Source organism: Ranitomeya variabilis, chromosome 2 (genome assembly GCF_051348905.1).
Source record: "Ranitomeya variabilis isolate aRanVar5 chromosome 2, aRanVar5.hap1, whole genome shotgun sequence".
Taxonomy (NCBI): domain Eukaryota; kingdom Metazoa; phylum Chordata; class Amphibia; order Anura; family Dendrobatidae; genus Ranitomeya; species Ranitomeya variabilis.
In genome coordinates this window covers 769,203,410-769,226,176 of record NC_135233.1, presented here as the reverse complement: position 1 = coordinate 769,226,176, position 22,767 = coordinate 769,203,410, and the positions used below count along the sequence as shown (strand labels likewise).

The 22,767-nt window shown below is 41.4% G+C and overlaps 1 protein-coding gene across 5 annotated transcripts in view; it reads left to right on the top strand.

Moving 5' to 3' along the window:
* The window catches only part of ANKRD6 (ankyrin repeat domain 6), a 331,467-nt gene extending 323,266 nt beyond the window's left edge, over window positions 1–8,201 (top strand). For 4 of the 5 annotated variants that reach the window (XM_077289728.1, XM_077289729.1, XM_077289731.1 and 1 more), the window contains 5 exons: window positions 433–618; window positions 698–850; window positions 921–1,034; window positions 4,119–4,449; window positions 7,027–8,195. In XM_077289728.1, the coding sequence (XP_077145843.1) occupies window positions 433–618; window positions 698–850; window positions 921–1,034; window positions 4,119–4,449; window positions 7,027–7,559 (1,317 nt within the window). In that variant the 3' untranslated portion in view covers window positions 7,560–8,195. Of the gene's footprint in view, window positions 1–432; window positions 619–697; window positions 851–920; window positions 1,035–4,118; window positions 4,450–7,026 lie in introns of all 5 variants that reach the window. The other variant, XM_077289733.1, reaches the window with a different exon arrangement.
* Window positions 8,202–22,767: the final 14,566 nt, after the last annotated feature.

Below are 22,767 nucleotides of genomic sequence, written 5' to 3'. Positions count from 1 at the left end.
GGAGGACCTAGATTACTATAAGGGTATGCTCACACCTGGCATTTTTGCCTCATTTCTTTCCTCATGAAATAAGTTAAGTACTGACAGAAAAAACACTGTGTGTATGAAGTGCGCTTATTATGCATTTTTGTATACGTTTTGTTGCATTTTTTGCTTCTTTTTAACTGCCATTGTCACACTCTTCCTCCTATGGAAAATACAATATTCTACCTATCTTAAAAATAAATCGGCGCCCTTAGTCTGTTCTCCTCTGCAGCCACAGATCGCTACACTTAGGACAAGAGAAACTAGAAAACAATTTGTCTTCCTTCATCTGATTAGTAGAGTTTCCTTTTGGAACTTTCAGAAATAAGGATTATTTTGTGAGCCATAACACATCTATTTCTTGGACCAGCGATATACTATAACATCATGTACTTCGTATATTCTTAGATCTCAGCTTTATCGGATCCAACGTCACCTGCCGATCAGCAGCCATTTTCTGGTGGCCATCTAACCAGACATAGCCAAAGGAGGAAGAGCAAACCCAGTGTTCCCTCTCCGCAGTTCCCTCCTCACGAGGCCAGAGCTTACCAGCTATACACACTATACAGAGGAAAAGATGGCAAAGTTATGCAGGTAACGTGTTACTGTCCTGTGTGTAGAACATGGAGAGGCACACAGGTCTGGGTATAATCCACAGTCATTTTATCCTCAGGCTCCCATAAACGGATGTCGCTGTGAGCCACTTTTGTGTAAACTTGAGAATCAGTTAGAAGCAACTAAAGAAGAAATGAAGGCAGAGATCGTGACTGTGCAAGATCAGATGAATGCAAAACTTGGACAGATGGACACTAAAACTCAGCACCAGGTAGGATTAATCACCGCCTCACTGTGTAGGCATCAAGATCCTTAAATAACCTGGCTTCACATCTTTGCAGTTACGAGTTCTGGACAAGCTAATGATGGAGCGGATGTCTGCAGAGAGAGCAGAATGTGTCTGTCGCCTTCAGCAACAAACAGATGTGCAGAAGAAAGAAGCTGAAAAACGTCAGGTACGCACAATCACTATAGATCTTCACTGGATGAAAGAAAGGATCAGGCTCAACACATATCACTAGGAAAACTACACTTAAAAAAGGCCTTCACTTTGTGTCCGCCCACGGCTGTTCTTCATGGCTAGCCCATACACATGCATGCTCGGCTTTATCATGCATCTGTTTTCAATGGGGAGAGGGGAATAAAGTGCTGCCAGCAAGAAGTTCTCAGCGGCTTATCTCCCGTAAGAATAAAATAATCCCCCTCGACCATCTGGATACCTCCATATACATGAGATTAGTCCATTAGTTTGGTTGCCTTTGCTCAGCTTATTTTGTTTTGGTGCCTTTATTTATTATTTTTTTTCCTACCCTTCTTCGAAGAGTCGTAACTTTTTTATCTTTCCATCAACAGAGCCTTATGTGGCCTTGCTTTTTGCAGTACGACTTGCATTTTTGTATGACACAAGTAACCTTACCATGTATTGTACTGTAAAGCAGGAAACAAATTCCAAAAGGGGTGAAATGTTTCAAAGTATAATTTGGTTGTTTTTTTTTCGGTGGCCACTGTGCAATAAAAGTGAAAATGTAGTACTTAAAAAAAAAAACAAAAAAAAACACTCTGGCTTGTGTCACCACATTTTTTTTTTATTTTTCTGTTTCATGGAGCTTTGTGAAATCTTGTTTTTTACTTGGCAAGCCGTAATCCTTAGTGATACCATTACATGAAATGATTTTGTAGCTTTTTAATTGCATTTTTTTGGGAAGTACAGTGAGAGAAAAAAAATGCAATCCTGGCTTTTTAATTTATTTTTACAGTATGGGTTAATTAATTTAAAATGTTGACAGATCAAAATTTTATAGGAAAAGGGGGTGATTCAAGCTTTTATTTTTTTATATTTTTTAAAACATAATTTTTCAGTCCTCCAGGGATCATTTGCTCTCCTATACTCTAGTATTGCACTATATAGTGAAATGTCCACCAGCTGTTCTTCATAGAAGGTGATGGAGACCTTCAGTAGGCCCCGTCTGCCACACACAACACTGCCGGCGCCTACTGTGAGTCCAACCCAAATACATACACACAAGCTGTGACGGAGATTTGAATTACAGAGGCTTAAGGGTCATACCACCCATACTATTTTATTATTCTTAATTTTCTTGAATACAGTAACTGCCTATTGTACTGATCTTTAAAAATTTATTTTCATGGTTATATCACATGATTACATAAACATGGTGACCCCAGGACATATTGTACACACAGGATTTGGGGTTTTCTAGAGCAGGTAACTAGGGCCTCTTGAATAAATGATTGACTCTTGAAAAAATTATTTTCAAAGTTATTTGGCCATTTTTTGTCTACATGGTAACACATCCAATAGTTAATGATAAGGTTTATTACTAGATTATTGTTCACGTACCTAGGGTGGTAATGTGGTACTAGACAGATGCACTGCAAAACCAGTATGTACGGGAAATAGATAAAGTGTTTGCTATAGTATAATGCAAATGTCTCTAGCACAATGTGCAGCATGTTAAATATAATAAAAGTGCAATTTTTAAGACTGATTTTTAATGTATATATGCTGAAAATTCTCTATAGAAGCCCAAAAATGAGTATGGTAGAAACTCTATTGGATACACAAACAAAGAGAAACCTGCGTCCATCCTACTTGATAAAAAACAATCACAAACACAAAAACACGTAAATAATTGGCAACAGGAGATAAGGGTAAAACAGTGACAAAAAATCCAGAGGTGATAGGACCGGAAGCACTGCTGATGTAATAATAATGAAAGGTTATTGCTCAATGGAGGCCCCAGCAACAGACAGTGAAACGTACATTGGGGACAGCGGGCAGGTGCGCTGCTACAACCACACTAATGGGTATATGGTTTTCTATTTATCTATCTTTTGGGTTACTACCCTGTTTACAGCTATCTATTTAAGGTGTTACTTTGTGCATCTACAAGTTCCACCCAGGATTTTGTCTGACTTAAACATGTCAGTGAATATATGGAGCTATATTAGAGTCTGCCACAAAGTATAGACTGTAAAGAGTTCTTTTCCCATGTGAACTTATAGTTAGTGATGAGCGAGTATACTTGTTGCTCGGGTTTCCCCGAGCATGCTTGGGTGGTCTCCGAGTATTTGGATGTGCTCGGAGATTTCGTTTTCGTTAGCTGCTGAAGCTGCATGATTTACGACTGCTAGACAGCTTGAATACATGTGGGGATTCCCTAGCAACCAGGCATTCCTCACGTGTATTCAGCCTGGGTAGCAGCCATAAATCATGCATCTGCATCGACAAAAACTAAATCTCCGAGCACTAACAAATACAGAGACAGAGACCACCCGAGTATACTTGCTAATCACTACTTATAGTATGTTGCTCTGACATACCATGTGTGGATTTGTGCTCGTCAATAGATTATTTTTGATCTGTTCTTCAGGATAGTCACCATTTATACTTACCGTCATGGATTAATCACATGTATAACCCTCTGGTTATTATTACATCAGCAGTGCTTCTGGCCCTATCACCTCCAGATTTTTTGTCACTGTTTTACACTTATCTCCTTTTGCCCATTATTTGTGTTTTTGTGATTTTTTTTTTTTTTACAATAAAATGCATGTTTTTTTATCAAGTAGCATGGACTCAGGTTTCTCATGTTTTGGATTTTTAATGTTGTAGTTTTCCAAAGCAGAAAGTGCAATGGTAAAAAAAAAAATGCAACGGTAGAACACACTGGTGGGATTTACGAAGATAAATAGTCCACAATTTTGGCTTAATTTGCATAAAACTATTGTATTATCACCATTTTCCAAAACTATGCTAATATTTTGATATAAAATATTGGTATAAACTAAATCAATAATAAGTAATGTGAGTTGAGCAAAAGTGTAAAAAAATTTGTTAAATTTATAATCCGTTATGAGCCATTGTGAAAAATTTGGTATATTTTCAGACTGTGTAGTCTAAGATTACACTGCCTAAATTTTAGGAAATATTCATATTTACTAATCCTATCTAGAACGATGTGCCAGCGTTCCTTTGGTATATAATCACATACATAAACCACATAATTTTTTTTAAGGTATCTGTTGTGAATGAGCTAAAAACTTGGTGTTTACTGAAAATCCAAAACCTTGAGTTGAAACTTTCTGGAGATTCCAAGCCATCCAAGACCAAGCCGTCCCCTTCAGCGTGCGAGTCGACAGATCACCCCATGTCAGACAGTCCAAACAGCAGCAAGGAATATAATATTGCAGACACATCTGTCCCACCACAGTCCTCCAGTCAACACTCATACGCCGCCACGCAGAGCAGTTTATCCGACGAGCCTGCCAGAGAGCAGTCACTTCCATCAGAGGAAAACAGCAGAAGGCACCAGCTTGCTCCCACTCAAGAATTCATGGTGTGTGCATGTAAGTCAGCCAGAATATTAATTTGATGATGTGAGCAATTAAAAGATGGAGTGACTCAGTAGCTATAGTATTGAGATAGAAAAGTGATTAGGCAACATCTGCTCAGTGGGGTTCTTAATAAAAACTACAGAAAAAGCATGAATGCATAATGTAATAGTATAGCATGCAGCATGATAGAGTATTGTTAAAAGTGTTCAGCATTGTGTTAATGGGAATCTCTAAGGCTACATTCCCACATTTGGCCTTGTGCTGTACGTTTTTTCTTGGAGATCACACTGACCCATAGATATTCATTGAACAATACACACATCAGTCTTAAGACTAGATCTGGGTGTATGGGCTGTGAGATTCAGAGAGTGCCCTTTTCAATCCATTTTGCAGATCAGACACAGCCATTAAACGCTATGGGGATCTGTGAGACACAGATGAAACTAGGAAGACATACTTTGTACTTCAGAGCTCCTTATGAGTTCCATCTGTTTTAAACTGATGCATTATTAAGCGTCAATGGATAAAAAGAACTTCAGACAGTCTGCCTTCTTCAGGGTAAAAATCACAGATGCTAAAAAAACAGAAGGAACTAGACTAACAGAGAAACAACTGATTTGGTAACATTCACATCGATGTGTGAATGTAGCCTGATATGCAGTCCTATGTAAAGGCATATAGGCCTTTTCCGTCTAGTGGCCAAATGTGAAGAAGAAAATGCAAAATTTGTGTGCTAGAAGCAGGCCTTACTTGGCTGTACAGAAAGCTGCTCATGCAGAGGTACCAGTCTGATGGTCAGAGTAGACCCGTTTCATCTTCCAAATTTATGGTTTATTTGAATACAACATTATTAGAACTGTACAGCCACATCGGTGGGAGCAGCACTAACTAGCTGTACGAAAGGCGCTTGAATACACTGTCCATTTTGGATAACTACTATATATGCACGGTCAGAGCACAATGACTTTCCCAATACAACCTGAATAGCCTGCAGTAAATACTTGTCAGAAGTTGTACATTTCTCCTGTTCTTATCTTCAAGGGAACTTCACAGCTGATACATGCTGCCCAATCCAGGGTCAACATGTATCAGGCACTGGTATGCCAGGTATGTTTGACTCTGAGACGCTGCGGCATTTCAGTGAGAAACATACATTAAAAGTCAGGGACTAAGGTATGGTCATTAATCAGACAGGCAGGTCCTCTGTGGATTCCCCTTGCCTTCTTCCAGTGACAGGTCTTTCTCTATACCCCAGGGGTGGGGAACCTTTTTTATGCCAAGGGCCATTTGGATATTAATACCATCCTTAGGGGCCGTACAAATTTCACACTAAGTCTGCGCACAAAGTACGTCCTGACGCTGGCACTGGTGTCAGGATGTGATCTTTCATTACATGCGCCTCAGTATTCAGTAGTGAACGCTCCATGTACGTGCTCACAGAACAAGAAACTAATGGGCCGGTGGCTGTCAAAACACAGCTGCCAAAACACACTGTGGTCCCCGGGAATCTGCCCCAGTGGCCGGACAAAAGATCATTGTGGGCTGTAAATGGCCCACTGGCCTGAGGTTCCTCACCCCTGCCATACATGTACTTGGGAGAGACCCATCCCTCAAGAGGAATGTGGGGTGGTTGAGTAGCCACCAAGAACCAGCCTTCTCGTATAGTCACCCATTCAGCTTAGTCCCGCCCAGCTTTTAAAGTATGTTTCAGAGTCAAGCATACATGGCTGAAGTCAGACAGCCAATGCCTAATACGTGCCGTTTGATCCATATCTAGCATGTATCAGCTGTCAGGTTCCCTTTAAATGTTGTCAAAATCTTAAAGTACAAACGACTGCTACTTGCTTGCCCTGACACTACTCAGTATATGGCATTCCAGTGTTCTCTTTTTTTCTGCCCTGGTGCTTTGAGGTTTGTGTTTGCAGGTCTCCTCTTCTGTGATGTCTGGCTGCATCCCCAAGCATTACTCCAAAGAGCCATGTCATGTGCCGGTGAGGTCTCACAAGTTGGATGATTTGCATGGATCTGCCCTTTCTTGTAAAATAAGGGATCAATCCCTTGTTTTGGCATTTGTGATGCGAAGTAATGGCTTGCACATACTTTATCATGTAGAAGGCCAATGTCATCCATGACAGAATTTCACTGGAGGGCCTTTTGTTTCCTTTCATTTAACCACACGTTCAGCTTACTGGTTATTCAGCAGATTAAGGATGTAAAAAACTTATGAATAGGATTTTTCCTGTAACATTTAATTAAGTTTAATTACTGTTTTTATGGCAGAAAATCAGAATAAATCTTCAGGGAAGGAAGAGAAGGAGACAATGAAAGTAAATCAATGTTTCCTTTAGTAAGAAGCATAAAGCGGAGAGTGACATATTAGTTGCAGAGTTCACTTAGAATAGAGCAGAACCAACTTTGTTAACCTGGTAAAAATGCTAGCAAAAGCAATTCTACAAATTACAAGGTGGAAGTACAACATTTATTCTGAGGCATGTATTATTCAGGATCTTATTTAAAATACTTTTTCATTTCAGCTGATTAGTATTCTTGGGCTCTTTTTCAACTTATCTGTTTTATTTTCCTCAATAGCCATAGAGCAACCATCTATACCTGCCGTGCCACCTGCTGTAAGGCCTAAAGAAAAAACAAGCTGTGCAACAACCTTCAGGCATCAACCAGGCCTGGCCACTTCCAGCCTCCCCAACCCTAAAATGAGACACGCTAAAATCCATCCCACCACCAAGAACTTATCAGATGGCAAGAAAGCAGACAAACAGATTGTAAACCTGACGGACAGAGGGACACAGACAAGAAAATGTGCAAAAACTGGTCAGCTACGAGAGAGAGCACCCATTCCTGGACATCAAACTCAAGGATGTAGTACAACTGGCGAGCAAACTGTTCCAAGGGTTAGAGATGCATCTCAAGCGCTGGAAATCACTCAATATTTCTTTGAGGCAGTATCTACTCAGATGGAAAGATGGTATGAAAGAAAGATAGAAGAAGCCAAATCTCAAGCAAATCAGAGGGCAAATGAAGATAAAATAGCCTTACAGCAACATATAAGGAGCTTGGAAGAGGAGCTTATGAAGTTACGGACTAAATTACAGAAGGAAAGCTAGCGACAATGCATCTGTACAAAGGAATCATTTTGCTTGACCATCTCTATGACCAATATCAGTGTTTAATGGAAATATTCCAAGCCTTTGTGCATGATCTTACAAAGCCACATCCATTACTACTACTTAAGGTTTAAAAAAAAAAAAATACAAGGCATGCATTAATATTGAATGTTCATCTATGAATTGCATGGCCCAACCGTCTGGTGAATAGATTTTGTACCATACAGTTCAACTGTCATGTGCCATAGGATCACCGTTTACTCTGCTGTACATTTTATGCTGTAGACATGTGCATGTACCACTCTGCAATTGCCACCTGCCATTCTGTCAGCAAGTATATGGTGTGACGTGTGCTTTGCATTATACAGTGGCATGTAAAAGTTTGGGCACCCCTGGTCAAAATTACTGCTATTGTGAACAGTTAAGGAATTTGAAGAGATGAATTGATCTCTAAAAGGGCTGAAGTTAAAACATATACAAACACGTGGTCAAAATTGTTGGTACCCCTCGTTTAATAGCAGAAAAACCCACAATGGTCATAGAAATAACTTGAATCTGACTAAAGTAATAATAAATAAAAGATCTATGAAAATGAACAAATCAAAGTCAGACATTGCTTTTCAACAATGTTTCCACAGAATTAAAAAAAAAATAAAACTCATGAAATAGTCCTGGACAGAAATGATGGTACCCTTAACATAATATTTTGTTGCACAACCTTTTGAGGCAATCACTGCAATCAAACCATTCCTGTAACTGTCAATGAGACTTCTGCACCTATCGAAAGGTATTTTGGCCCGCTTCTCAAGAGCAAACTGCTCCAGTTGTCTTGTGTTTGAAGGTTGCCTATTCCAGACAGCATGTTTCAACTCTTTCCAAAAATGCTCAATAGGATTTAGATCAGAGCTCATAGAAGACCACTTCAGAAAAGTCCAATGTTTTCCTTTTAGCCATTCTTGGGTGTTTTTAGCTGTGTGTTTTGGGTCATTATCCTGTTGCAAGACCTGCAACTGAGACCAAGCTTTCTGACACTGGGCAGCACATTTCTCTCTAAAATCCTGTGATAGTCTTGAGATTTCATTGTACCCTACACAGATTCTAGACACCCTGTGCCAGATGCAGCAAAGCAGCCCCAGAACAAACCATAGCCTCCTCCATGTTTCACAGTAGGGACAGTGTTCTTTTCTTGATATGCTTAATTTTTCCATCTGTGAGCAAAGTGCCTTGCCAAAAAGTTCAGTTTTTGTCCCATCTGTCCATAGGACATTCTCCCAGAAGCTTTGTGGCTTGTCAACATGTAGTTTGGCAAATTCTAGTCTGGCTTTTTTATGATTTTTTTCAATAATGGTGTCCTCCTTGGTCATCTCCCATGAAGTCCACTTTGGCTCATACAACGACGGATGGTGCGATCTGATGTTCCTTGAGCTTGAAGTTCACCTTTAATCCGTTTAGAAGTTTTTCTGGGCTCTTTTGTTACCATTCGTATTATCAATCTCTTTGATTTGTCATCAATTTTCCTCCTGCGGCCACGTCCAGGGAGGTTGGCTACAGTCCCATGGATCTTAAATTTCTGAATAATATGTGCAACTGTAGTCACAGGAACATCAAGCTGCTTGAACATCAAGCTGCTTGAAGATTGTTTTATAACTTTTATCTTTAACAGGTTTGTCTATAATTTTCTTTCTAATCTCCTGAGACAACTCTTTCCTTTGCTTCCTCTGGTTCATGTTGAGTGTGATACACACCATGTCACCAAACAGCACAGTGAGTATCTGTAACCCTATATACAGGTCCACTCACTGATTCCAAGATTGTAGACACCTGTGATGCTAGTTAGTGGACACACCTTGATTTAACATGTCCCTTTTGTCACATTATTTTCAGGGGTACCATCATTTCTGTCCAGTCCTATTTCATGAGTTTTTTTTTTTTTTTTTTTTTAATTCTGTGGAAGCATGGTTGAAAAGCAATGTCTGATTTTCATTTGTTCATTTTCATAGATCTTTTATTTATTATTACTTTTGTCAGATTCAAGTTATTTCTGTGACCATTGTGGGTTTTTCTGTCATTAAACGAGGGGTACCAACAATTTTGACCAAGTGTGTGTGTGTGTGTGTGTGTGTGTGTGTGTGTGTGTGTATAGTACAAAATTATGTACAAAAATTATATTGTAATTTTTTACATTTTAAAAATGACTAAAAGGAAAATGGTCCAATGGAAAAGTTTATCCACCCTGCATGGTTAGTACCCAGTAGCACCTCCTTTTGCAAGTATCAAAGCTTGTAAACGCTTTTTGTAGCCAGCCAAGAGTCTTTCAATTCTTGTTTTGAGGTCATTTTCATCCATTCTCCCTTGGAAAATTCAGGGGACTGTGAGGACTAAAACTTTCAGCTTGCGCTTTTGAGGTAGTCTATTGTGGATTTTGATTTGTGTGTGAAGACACGGGGTCAGCGTGTGCTCTAGTCTGCTTGCCGAAACCGAATGGACCAGGACACATTCCACCAAATTCCCGCTCTCCTTTTACCGTGGGTGTAATACTACTCAGACAACACAGGGTGAGGGTAAAACAGTGTGGTAATACTTTATTGAACCACAAAACAGGCAAATAACACATAGAACAGTCCTAGCACAATACCCAAGATGGTGCAAATAACAGAGTCTCCCTGTTGCGCTGATGTGCCGGTATAAGAGCCGATGTGACTTCAGAGCTTCCAGGGCTGGTTACCCTCACCTGAGGCAAGCACACAGAGGAGGTAACGACAAGCTTAGGAAGATGACAATCCATTGAGGTACAAAGCCAGGTGACCGTTGGGTCACATCCTGGCTTCTTCGAATATATCTCCATGGAGCCAGATGACTGGTGGGTCCAAATCCTGACTACCCCAAATGTATCCATGGTTCAGGGATGGTAAATGGAGCTGATCTGTATTTATTCAGTTGGAGCCATGATGCCATGGCTACTGTAAAGTAAAGTCTCTCTAACCACGGGTAAATCCTCTCTAAACACAGGCAGGCTTGGGGGAAGGTGAAAGGAGGCCATCCCTCACTGCTAGTGTTCAAACAACATGCATAGATTGTCCTTCATATTTGCAGAGCAACAATGGGTCATCAACATATTAACAAACATTTTTCAATTATCCTGTACCTTTGGTACCCAAGGATAGTAAAACAATACTACGACTGCAATACTAGAACAGATATAATAGCTAATCAGCAGCCAATGAACAAATGGCAGTCATTGAACATTAATTCACTTGAAAATAAGGCTCAACATTCATTCTCACATGAACAATAGCTCATATCCCTGGGCCTACTGAAATAATACGTCTGGTTAATTAAGAATAAATTCTGTGTCATCACAATGTATGTTTAGGATCATTATCCATTTGTAGAAGCCATCTTTTCAGCTTCAGCTTTTTTACAGATGGTGTTATGATTGCATCAAGAATTTGTTGAAATTTCATTGAATCCATTCTTCCCTCTACCCTTGAAATGTTCCCCATACCATTGGCTGCAACACAACACCAAAGCATAATTAAACCACTTCCATGCTTAATGGTTGGCAAGATGTTCTTTTCCTGAAATGCTGTGCCCTTTTTTCTCCACACATACCTTTGATCATTGTGGCCAAAAAGTTCCATTTTAAACTCAACGGACCACAGGACTTGTTTCCAAAATGCATCAGGCTTGTTTAGATGTTCTTTTTCATACTTCTGACGCTGAATTTTATGGTGAGGATGCAGGAGAGATTTTTTTTTCTGATGACTCTTCCATGAAGGCCATATTTGTGCAGTTGTCTCTGAACAGTAGAACAATGTACCACAACTCCAGAGTCTGCTACATCTTTCTGAAGGTCTTTTGCAGTCTAGCAGGAATTTTGATTTGCATCTCTAGCAATCCTACAGGCAGCTCATTGAAATTTTGCTTGGTCTTCCAGACCTTATCTTGACCACTACTGTTCCTGTTAACTACCATTTCTCAATTACACTTCGAACTGAGGAAAGGACAGCTTTGCTTTGCTATATTCCTATAACCGTTTCCTGCTTTGTGGGCCTCTACAAAGATGGTGGCGGTCTGATTTACTGCGCCTGCGTGAATTACGTGCAGGTGAAGTGAATCATTCGGCTGATCCCGGCGACAGATGCACAACGTGTCTACAGGCAGAGGAAGGCGGTCACATTAAAGAGGTTTTCTCACGAACGAAAGTTCATTTTAAAAATTGGTTGTCTCTGACCATGTATGGAGCATACCACATCTCCTGGGTAGGGGAGGAAGCAAAAGACAATATTGACATTACAGCCGGGGATCACAGTGGATTCATTTTGTGAGGTAAAATATTTCACGGTTTTTAAAAATATTTTATCTCACAAAATGTATCCTATGCGATCTTCTGCTGTAATGTCAGTATTGTCTTTTGCTTCCTCCCCTGCCCAGGAGATGTGGTATGTTCTGTACACGGTCAGACACAGGGGTGAGTGTGTCTGACCGTGTACGGAGCATACCACATCTCCTGGGCAGGGGAGGAAGCAAAAGACAATACTGATATTTCAGCAGGGGATCGCAGTGGGTTCATTTTGTGAGGTAAAATATTTCACTGACTGTTTTTAAAAAATATTTGACCTCACAAAATGTATCCTCTGCGATCTCCTGCTGTAATGCCAGTATTGTCTTTTGCTTCCTGCCCTGCCCAGGAGCTGTGAGCACATGGGGGGGGAGAGATTCTCAACGCTGCAAAGCCTGCCCCCATCGTGACATTACTGCCCTCCCGATGCGATAGCATCAGGCCTCCAAAAATTATATATAAATTTGCCTAAAATACAAAGGAACATGTGTCATCTTTAACTTGAGGCCTTTTAGAGATCATTTCATCTTCAACTTGATAAACTGTTCACAATAACAGTAATTTTGACCAGGGTGCCCAAACTTTTACATGCCACTGTAGATTTCTATGAGCCAAAATTGCAAAAGTGTTAAAAATGTTATAATCACAGGTTGCTTTCCCCATAGGCAATAATAGAAGTTGCACCGCAACCAAAGTTTTCAGATAACGTGTGTGGCTTTAGATTTCTTTATAGCCTCTTCCTAAGACCAACATTTTAAAATACAAACCCTGCATTTATGTCAATGTAGCATGGATTAGTCTCTGGCCAGTTCCACAATTGGATCTGAAATGCAGAATTGGATCTGCTTCTAGGCATAGTAAAGAGATTAAAAGACCCCATCAGAAACTGTATCCTGCAAAGCACCTGTGTTGTATCAGCATTAGGTAGTACTTTTCCAAAATCCACCGAATGGCTGATAACCAGCTTAAATGCTCCTACTCAAATGAATAGTAAAGTAAATACAACATATAAAAATGGAGCCAATTTTATCTTTGCTGTAACTATACTTTTTTTGACTTCCAGTCTACTGTGAAACCGAGGAAACTTACTCTATGCCTCTACATGTTATATAAGCTTTTCCTTCAACAGATTTTCCAGGCCAGGTATGAATTTCTGTAGTTAACTCTATCTGATTGCATTTTGCTGAATGCTAAACACACTGTCAGGAATCCGCTCTGTTTGCCTGCTATAGCAGTTGGAACACGAACACATATAGGGGTGGATTCATCAAAGCTTTTTTGGCAGATTTTGAAAAGTCTAAACTTTTTGCGCAATGCAAGGTTGCGCAAAAAAAGTGACTTTGACACCATGCTCCAGCAAAGTAGGCAGAGCTGGGGTGGCACGGGTTGTTCATCAAATTAATCATGAAGGGTGGCGGTCGCTACACCAGAAATCTTACTCCAGCAGTGGCTGGAGTAAGATTTGTGGCAAAGTTCATATAGCGGCACACACCACTATGTGCCACACCTGATTCAATATGAGGCATACGCCTCGTAATGGTTCAACAGTGTCAGCTCCAAAACGCCTCCTCAAGAGAGAATTGTCGGTCTTGATGAATCTCTCCTAAAGTACGTGTTTCTTTCAGCAAAACCCCTTTAACAGTTACTGTCTGCTATAGATCAATAGTGTTAAAACTGCCTCTTTATGGGAACCTACAAAAAGGTTGACACATGGGGTTAGCATCCACACATAGTCTGGCTTTAGTGTTTGATGTGAATGCCTTATATCTAGCACCAGAACCAGGAAAAGGTGGATTTCCTTCTTTCCCCTGATTAGATCAGATTGCCTTTTATGATTTTCTCATGGAACTATATAATGGCTGTGTGAATAAAGCCTTTTAGATTTTTGTTGTTTCCCTCCAACTAGAGCTCCTTGTCTTATATGCAGAGGGACCATGAATACAACATTGTATGCCTACTCGTGATAAGCGAGCATGCTCGGATATTTTGTTCTGCGAGTATTTTGGGCGTGCTCGAGTAATATGTTCTAGTCGTTGCGGCTAAATGATTCACGGCTCTTAGGCAATTCCCGCATGTGTTGCAGCTGCCTAACACCCGAGCCCGCTCGCTCATCACTAATGCCTTGCTTAGCGTGAACATTGCCAAAAATCAGGAATTGTTTCACTATTTTCTCAGTGTTTTGCATCCTTTATTTATGCAAAAGTTAGGAGAGAAGTATACATTATATTTTATCTGTATTTAGGATCATCTTCTAACTTTGCAATTAAAAATGGATATAAAATGGTAATGAAATTTGCAAGTGTGAACAAGGCCTTGGTCACGGAAAATAAAACTACTTCAACTTCAGTGGTTTATGGTTAAGGGGAGCGCGAACCCCGATAACACTGCCTGCGCTGTAAGGAAATGGAACTGCAAATGGCAGTCAAATTTGATCTACAAGATTTGCAGTTTTGCTATTATTATTTTTCTTACTCTACAACATGAAAGTGTTTTGACAAACATATTTTCTATGACTTGGCATGCTGTTATATTACAATATACATGGCAAAAAAAACACACACAACAAAAATCTTCACCATAGGCATTATTTATCTGTATTTATTGGAAGCAATCAGGATCTTCATATTTTGCAAGAAATGCTTGTATAAAGCATTGATCCCAATCTTATTGCTGCAGGAACAGGCAACTGCCTGTGTGGAAATGCATGTAAGACACAAAGTAAATTGCTGCCTCAGAGAAGCTTGGTGTTGGTGTAAAATTTGGCTCAGGTATATTTACTACTTTGCAAAGCATCTTTGTGCAGGCTGATAGCCATTAGTTATTCCTATGTTTTGGGGGGCCCTCAGGTCTTTTGGGCGTCCTTGTTGGGAAACACTCATATAAGTGTCATTTGGTTGCTTGCATTATCTCATTTTTACGATTTCCCTATGTGAACAGTCGTTCTGTTTGTTGTTAGCTATACCTGTTATAAAATGAAAAAAGGCTATTGCATTCAGCTTAGTATGAAGAACGCATTTTAAAATTACAATTGCAGTGTACTCCCACCTGAGATAAATCCACCTTAGCTGTGTGGGTTTTGTATAGGACACTTTGCCAAATGTCACCCTATTATGGCCGACCTCGTCTAGCTTTCGGGCTTCTCTTTACAAGCCTAAGGCTGCGGTCACACGAGCGCAGATTCTCTCATGCGAGAGTATCGGATCAATTATGTTAATGACACTCGATCAAACTCTTATTAGTTTTAGCTTAGTGTGATCCAATTCTCTTGGATCACCTCGTAGCACAGGTGCAGAGAAGATGGAGAACAAGATTTCTCCATTCTCTTAAGTGTGAATAACTTGGGCTACATGTCTACAGGTAAACATTGGTGCAACTTGTCTGTGACTCACTTGCCTGCGACTATGATATATCTGTGATTTTGCTGGAAGTAAATTGGACAAATTGCAGACAACGCTCAAGCAACTTGCATTGAAGTCTAAGGAAAGTGCGACTTGCGACACATTTGGAAATATATGCAACTGTGTGTCGTATCCGCAATGTGACAGCATAGGAAATCATTACATGTAATTTTGCAATACATCGCACAACACGGCACCGTGTAGCCTTTATCTAAGGCTGCCGTCACTCTATCAGTATTTGGTCAGTATTTTACATCAGTATATGTAAGCCAAAGCCAGGAGTGGAAAAATTAGAGGAAAAGTATAATAGAAACATATGCACCACTTCTGCATTTATCACCCACTTGGTTTTGGCTTACAAATACTGATGTAAGATACTGACCAAATACTGCTAGTGTGAAGGCAGCCTAAATGTTACCAATATATGCCTGTGCTGAAACAAATATGAAAATTTGAAAATTTTGGAGTTTTGGCTCACAATGAGGCTTATGCACAGACAGGTCTTAAATTTGAAAATAGTCAAGGCCAAGAGAAGATTGCCCAATATGCCAAAAATATTTAAATTATAGTATAGCAGCCAAGTTTTAAGATTTACTGTAATATTAAAAATTAAATAAAGAGTTATTCCTTGAAGGACAGTCATCACTTTGCCATCAAAGTGCTGTCATCCCTGTAAGATGTGCAGAGCCGCAGGGCACAGGCATCACCACCTCCAATATTAAAATTCCTCTTCAGTGCAGGGAGTAGGAATGGCAGAAGAGGCTGATGGACAGGTCCGGTCTTGTGCTCCTCCACCAGCAGCCATTGTATGGACAGAAGTGCTGGTCAGTGTGTGAAGAAAGCTGCAGTAACCAGAGAAGGTGGCTGACATCTTTACCTGACAATTAGGGATGAGCGAACCTGAATGTAAAAGTTCAGGGTTCGTACCGAACAGTTAGTGTCCGGTGCTAGTCTCCGAACTCTGACATGTCCCGGAAGTCCGTTTAATGTTCGTCATTCTGGTGGAAGTCCGAGAAGAAAGGGAAAGAACAAGAGACTTTTTATCTTAATCTGAACTCCTGTCAGCTGATTTATGGCTACAGACTACATTAATGTTGAATGTGACAGGATACAAAGCGCGTGTAAAAGCAAAATGGTGCAAAGTTGGTAATGAAACCCAAAAGCAAAACAGTTTTTTTTTTTTCTTAAACCAAATCTGTATTTAGTGAGAAAAACAAACCGCCTCAAAAGGTGGACAATTCCTTTAAGCTATTTCAAAGTATGCCATAACTTGGATTAGTAAGTCTGAGCAATGAGACCCAGAAAGAATATATTAATGGTAAATTCAAAAGTATTATAATGTTGTCTACCCAAATATGTCATTTTCATTGTGGTAGTGGATCCCCCAATATGTTAGTGTTGTGGTATTATAAGTATTGAATTTACATGCTTTTTACAAGCACAAAAGCTTTGCTGAGACAGTAAGTATGGGAAGAAAAATGGTAAATTAAAACTGCTGAAAAGAACTCTGTGTGTCCCAGGATATCAACTATTCCTTTCTCATTACAACCCTGCATCTAACAGGAAATAAAATGGTTGAAAACAAGACGCTCTACTTCTCCCTAGAACATAGGCTTTCATTTTCTCTTAATCTCTCTAATTTTTACTGCTGGTTTTAAAGACTTTGTTTGAGAAACATGCAGGAAAAACTTGCAGACCGACAGTGTGGACAAGAATAGCTCCTGCTTTGTGTTTTTTTTTGTATTACTCACTCAGTGTAACTTAAACAATGTCATTTGTTTTTCAGCAAACCATCTCATTTTCAGTTTTAGATTTTGATTTTAAATCTGTTGCAATATAATAAGAATTCAAGAACGTGTACAGAACAGTGAAAATCGATTATTTTGATTTTGTGTACTCAATAAGACCTAAATTAAAGGGGTTTCGAAAAACCCAAGTACTCAAGCTGCAATTTGTTTTAAATTACTAAAACTCACTCTTTACTAACTAGAGCTTTAGCTCATGACTAAAACTTCACTCACCCTCCACAGGTCCAGCAGAGTCTCTGCCACTGCTCCTAGAGCCTGTAATTGTTTGTAGTGCTGACAGCACATTGACAGTGCTGATGCTACTAACAAAGTTAAAGGGACTCTGTCACCTGAATTTGGAGGGAACAATTTTCAGCCATAGAGGCGGGGTTTTCGGGTGTTTGATTCACCCTTTCCTTACCCGCCAACTCCTGGACAGTCTGTGGTGCAACGTGATGGTGGATGGTGCGAGACATGATGTCCCAGATGTGTTTAATCAGATTCAGGTCTGGGGAACGGGCGGGCCAGTCCATATCTTCAATGCCTTCATCTTGCAGGAACTGCTGACACCAGCCACATGAGGTCTGGCATTGTCCTGCATTAGGAGGAACCCAGGGCCAACTGCACCAGCATATGGTCTAACAAGGGGTCTGAGGATCTCATCTCGGTACCTAATGGTAGTCAGGCTACCTCTGGTGAGCACATGGAGGGCTGTGCGGCCCTCCAAAGAAGTGCCACCCCACACCATTACTGACCCACTGCCAAACCAGTCATGTTGAAGAATGTTGCAGGCAGCAGATCGCTCTCCACGGCGTCTCCAGACTCTGTCACATGTGCTCAGTGTGAACCTGCTTTCATCTGTGAAAAGAACAGGATGCCAGTGGTGAATTTGCCAATCCTGGTGTTCTGTGGCAAATGCCAAGCATCCTACACGGTGATGGGCCGTGAGCACAACCCCCATCTGAGGACGTCGGGCACTCGTACCATCCTCATGGAGGGAGTTTCTAACTGTTTGTGCAGACAAATGAACATATGTGGCCTGCTGGAGGTCATTTTGCAAGGCCCTGGCAGTGCTCCTTGCAAAGGCTGAGGTAGCGGTCCTACTGCTGGGTTGATGCCCTCCTACGGCCTCTACATCTCCAGGTGTACTGGCCTGTCTCCTGGTAGCACCTCTGGACGCTACGCTAACAGCAAGCCTTCTTGCCACAGCTCGCATTGATGTGCCATACTGGATGAGCTGCATTACCTGAGCCACTTGTGTGGGTTGTAGAGTCTGTCTCATGCTTCCACGAGTGTAAAAGCACAACCAACATTCAAAAGTGACCAAAACATCAGCCGGAAAGCATTGGTACTGAGTTGTGGTCTGTGGTCCCCACCTGCAGAACCACTCCTTTATTGAGTGTGTCTTGATAATTGCCAATAATTTCCATATGTTATCTTCCATTTGCACAACAGCATGTGAAATTGATTGTCAAATGGTGTTGCTTCCTAAGTGGACAGTTTGATTTCACAGAAGTTTGATTTACTTGGTTATATTTTGTTGTTTAAGTGTTCCCTTTATTTTTTTGAGTAGTGTACATAAACTACACTTTCAAAATATTTACATTCCAAATTTATTTCTGGATTCAATTATCCAAGAAGTATCGTTTCACCTTGTGGAGATCGACATGCTAAGCATGCCGAGATGAGGAGACTTAAAGCTGCAATACACCTCTGGGTAATATGCAAATTATGCAAATTGTCTCTTCAGAGAGGAAGAGAGCTAGAACTCTGGTGCCACCTATTGGAAGGTAGTAATCCTACAAGTCAGTCAATGTTGACCCTTTAACTAGCCTTGTTACATGATTTAGGATAATAGCCAAACCAGACTCTCAATTTGCAGACACTGTGTTTCGGGTACTGCCTCTCATCAGTGCAAAGCGGAGATCTGGTTTGGCTGTGGATTCAATTAGTCATCCATACGTTATTGTTACATTACAGTGGTATGCAATGCGTTAAAAATTTAGCTGGGTTAAATTTTTCAGCCATACACTATTCCATAGTCCAGGGTTCATTTCTGTGATATCTAACCGTAAAAAAAAAACGTTCAAAAATTCATCTGGATTCAGTTTCCCATCCATAGAGTATGACATGTTCTGGGGTATACTTCGGTGGAATATAACACTCCAAAAAAAAACATAAAAAAAATATCAGGATTAAATTAGTCATCCATACAGTATAATGTTTTCTTGGGTACATTTCGCTGGTATATAACGCTCCAAAAATTGATCAAAAATCTATTGGTATTATATTGCTCATCCATAGAGTACTACGTGTTCTTGCCTACATTTCGGTGGTATCTGACCCTCCCAAAAATTGAAAAGTTTCACTATTATATTGCCCATCCGCATAGTATTACGTGTTCTTGGGTACATTTGGGTACACTTCAAAAAAATTGTTCTCCGGCCGCAGAAAATTCACTTGTTTACTCGCTACAGTAGGGGTGAGAGCCCGTCAACTGTTATGAAAGTGAAGATGCTTGCTGTTTTTGTGTCACCTAGCACAACACATCTTTATCAACCCACCATAACATCTACGCCTCCACCTCACTCACAGTCCAGCAGTTTGTCATGTACACCCTACTCCACCTACTCTTAGCATAGCAGCCAGCCCTCAGTCCTGCAGTTGTGTTCACGTAAAAAATGTTTCCTCCTACACATGCCAAAGCAAAGAGCTTGAACTCCACCATCTCCAATCTCTTGGGCACTGAAATGCTGCCTTTCCTACTGGTGGATACAGACGGTTTCCAAAAGTTGATGTCCATCAAAGTCCCCCAGTACCAGTTGCCCCATTACTTCTCTAAGAAAGTTGTGCCTGTGCTATTCCAGCACGTCGCAGACAACATCACTCCCTGCAAAAATCTATGTCTGCAAGGGTGCATTTCACTACTGACACCTGGACCAGGAAACATGGGCAGGGGCATTACATCTGACTGAGCACTGGGTGACTGGTGACAGGAAGTCAAGGGGCTGCTCCAGAAGTTTTGGTATCCCCAAAGCTTTCTGGACAAACCTCTAGCTAACACTTCCTCCACTGCTTCAGCCTTTTTCACCTACACCCTCAACCTCTCCCTTAAGGAGACACAACTTCCAACAGTGCACAGAGAATCCCCCCCTTCCCCCCACCTCTACTGCGCAGCCAGGGCTCACCACAATCAGGCAGTTTAAATTAATATGCCTTGGAGATCGCAGTCATGTAGCTCAAGACTTGTGGACAGCTATCCAGGCTGAGTTTGAGAAATGGCTGTCTCCACTGAACATTGAACCAGGGAAGGCCTCGCGAGACTTTGGCACTATCTTCAATAGAGCACAGTAACCCGCTCCACTGCGCAGGCGCCAGATTCCCAGCCCCGCAGTGTGAATACATCATAACACTGCGGGGGCAAGATCTGGGGCCTTGGCTATATGAAGGCGCCGGTGACATTACAACAGAGAGGAGGCGGCGCCCGGTGGGATGATGGACGGCTGCGAGGCGGTTGAGTCGGAGAGAAATCATACCTCCCTGACTCAATAAAGGTATGGCTCCAAATTTATAAAAGTGATTATTTCAGCATTCCTAGGGATGCTAAACATAAGAGCCACCTTCACAGAATGCAGCCTTAGTGCTGCTGAAGGTGGCTTTCACTTTAAAATGCCCTGGGGGGGGTGACCGGTTCCCTTTAACCTGTTGATATGCAATGTGCCGACACGGTAGAATTCCACTCTGCACATGTTGCAGCGACTGTAGCAGCAGCGACAAGCCATGGTACAGTATGTCCTTTTGCATAGCCTGTGTTAGGTTGGTTTCATACTTGCGTACGGGAGGGCTGCAGATGGCAGTGTACCACGCCTACGCCTCCTTGCGTCCTGCGGTGCACTGCGTACCTATCTTTAACATTGGGTACACAGGAATGTATGTGGATGCCTCCACATGTGCCGTTTTGGCGCTGCACCAACTGCAACAAAATGCAACATGTTGCATTCGGCGCAGCGCCAAAATGGCGCATGCGGAGGCATCCACATACAGGATACGTCCATCTACATGATGGAGCACACTTTGAATATTCTGCGTAAGGAGGTGGTGGACCCAGAGGAGGATGTGGAAGGGATAATAATAATAATTTTTTTTTTTTATAGTGCCAGCATATTCCGCAGCACTTTACATTATAGAGGGGATTTGTACAGACAATAGACAATACAGCATAACAATGAACACAGATCAAAACAGATACCAAGAGGAGTGAGGGCCCTGCTCACAAGCCTACAATCTATGAGGAAAACACGGGTATTACATACCTGGTAATGTGTTTTTTCATGAGACATGAGGGCACCACGAGAAAGGGGATCCGCCCATCAAGGACAGGAAACCTTCAAGATAAAAGGGGCGGCTCCTCTCTCCACATCAGTTGTTTTACAGAGTACGAGAGGAACTCCGCTGGTTAGTGTACACATAAATAATACATCCTATACGGTTCTATTCACCGATACCCCAGGGAGCGTATAATACTAATAATGCACCCAACTAATGATGTGATCAAAAGGGTGGGACTATAAGGGTGCCGTCATGTCTCATGAAAAAACACATTACCAGGTATGTAATACCCGTGTTTTTCCATCATACATGACGGCACCACGAGAGAGTTACAGAGATTTCTATTCTCTTTTAGGGAGGGATCACTGCTTGTAACACTCTTCTCCCAAATGTGAGATCAGAGGTAGCAGATAGGTCTAGCCTATAATGTTTAAAAAATGTAGACGGAGAGGACCAAGTGGCCGCCTTACAGATTTGGTCGATGGTAGCATCTGCTCTCTCCACCCACGACGTCGCCATGGCCCTCGTGGAGTGGGCTTTCAGACCCTGTGGAATAACCCTGCCTGCTCTACTATACGCTAGAATAATGGCCTCTCTCACCCATCTAGCTATAGTCTGTTTCGAGGCTTTAAGGCCCTTCCTTGACCCCTGGAACGAAACAAATAAAGCCCTCTGTTTCCTCCAGGATTTTGTACTCTCTAAATACTGCAGGATACATCTCCTGACATCTAGGCAATGGAGTCTCTCCTCTTTCTTGTTACTAGGATTGGGACAGAAAGAGGGTAGGGTTATATCCTGAGCCCTATGGAATCTCGATACCACTTTGGGGAGATATGCCGGATCTAATTTTAATACAACCCTATCGTCCATGATTTGTGTGTAAGGGGGGTCAGCTGACAACGTGTGTAAATCCCCCACCCTACGGGCCCATGTAAGTGCCACTAACAAAGCTGTTTTTAATGTTAGTACTTTATCTGAAGTAGTATTTAAAGGCTCAAAGGGGCTTTCTGTCAGGGCCGTTAACACTAAATTCAGATCCCATGGGGGAGGAGTAGGGGATGGAACAGAGTCAGCTCTACTACAAGCTCGGATAAACCTCATCACCCATCTATTGCTTGCCAGGTCACAGTTGAATAAGGCTGCTAAGGCTGAAATGTGTACTTTGAGGGTACTAACAGCTAACCCCAGATCTAAGCCCTTTTGCAGGAACTCCAGAATTGCCACTATCGGGACCTCCCCTTCCCGTATTGGCCCTGAGGTGGAGAGGAATTTCTTCCATATTCTCCCATAGATCTTGGTCGTTACTGGTTTTCTGCTGCTGAGCAAGGTGGATATTAACCCAGCTGAGAACC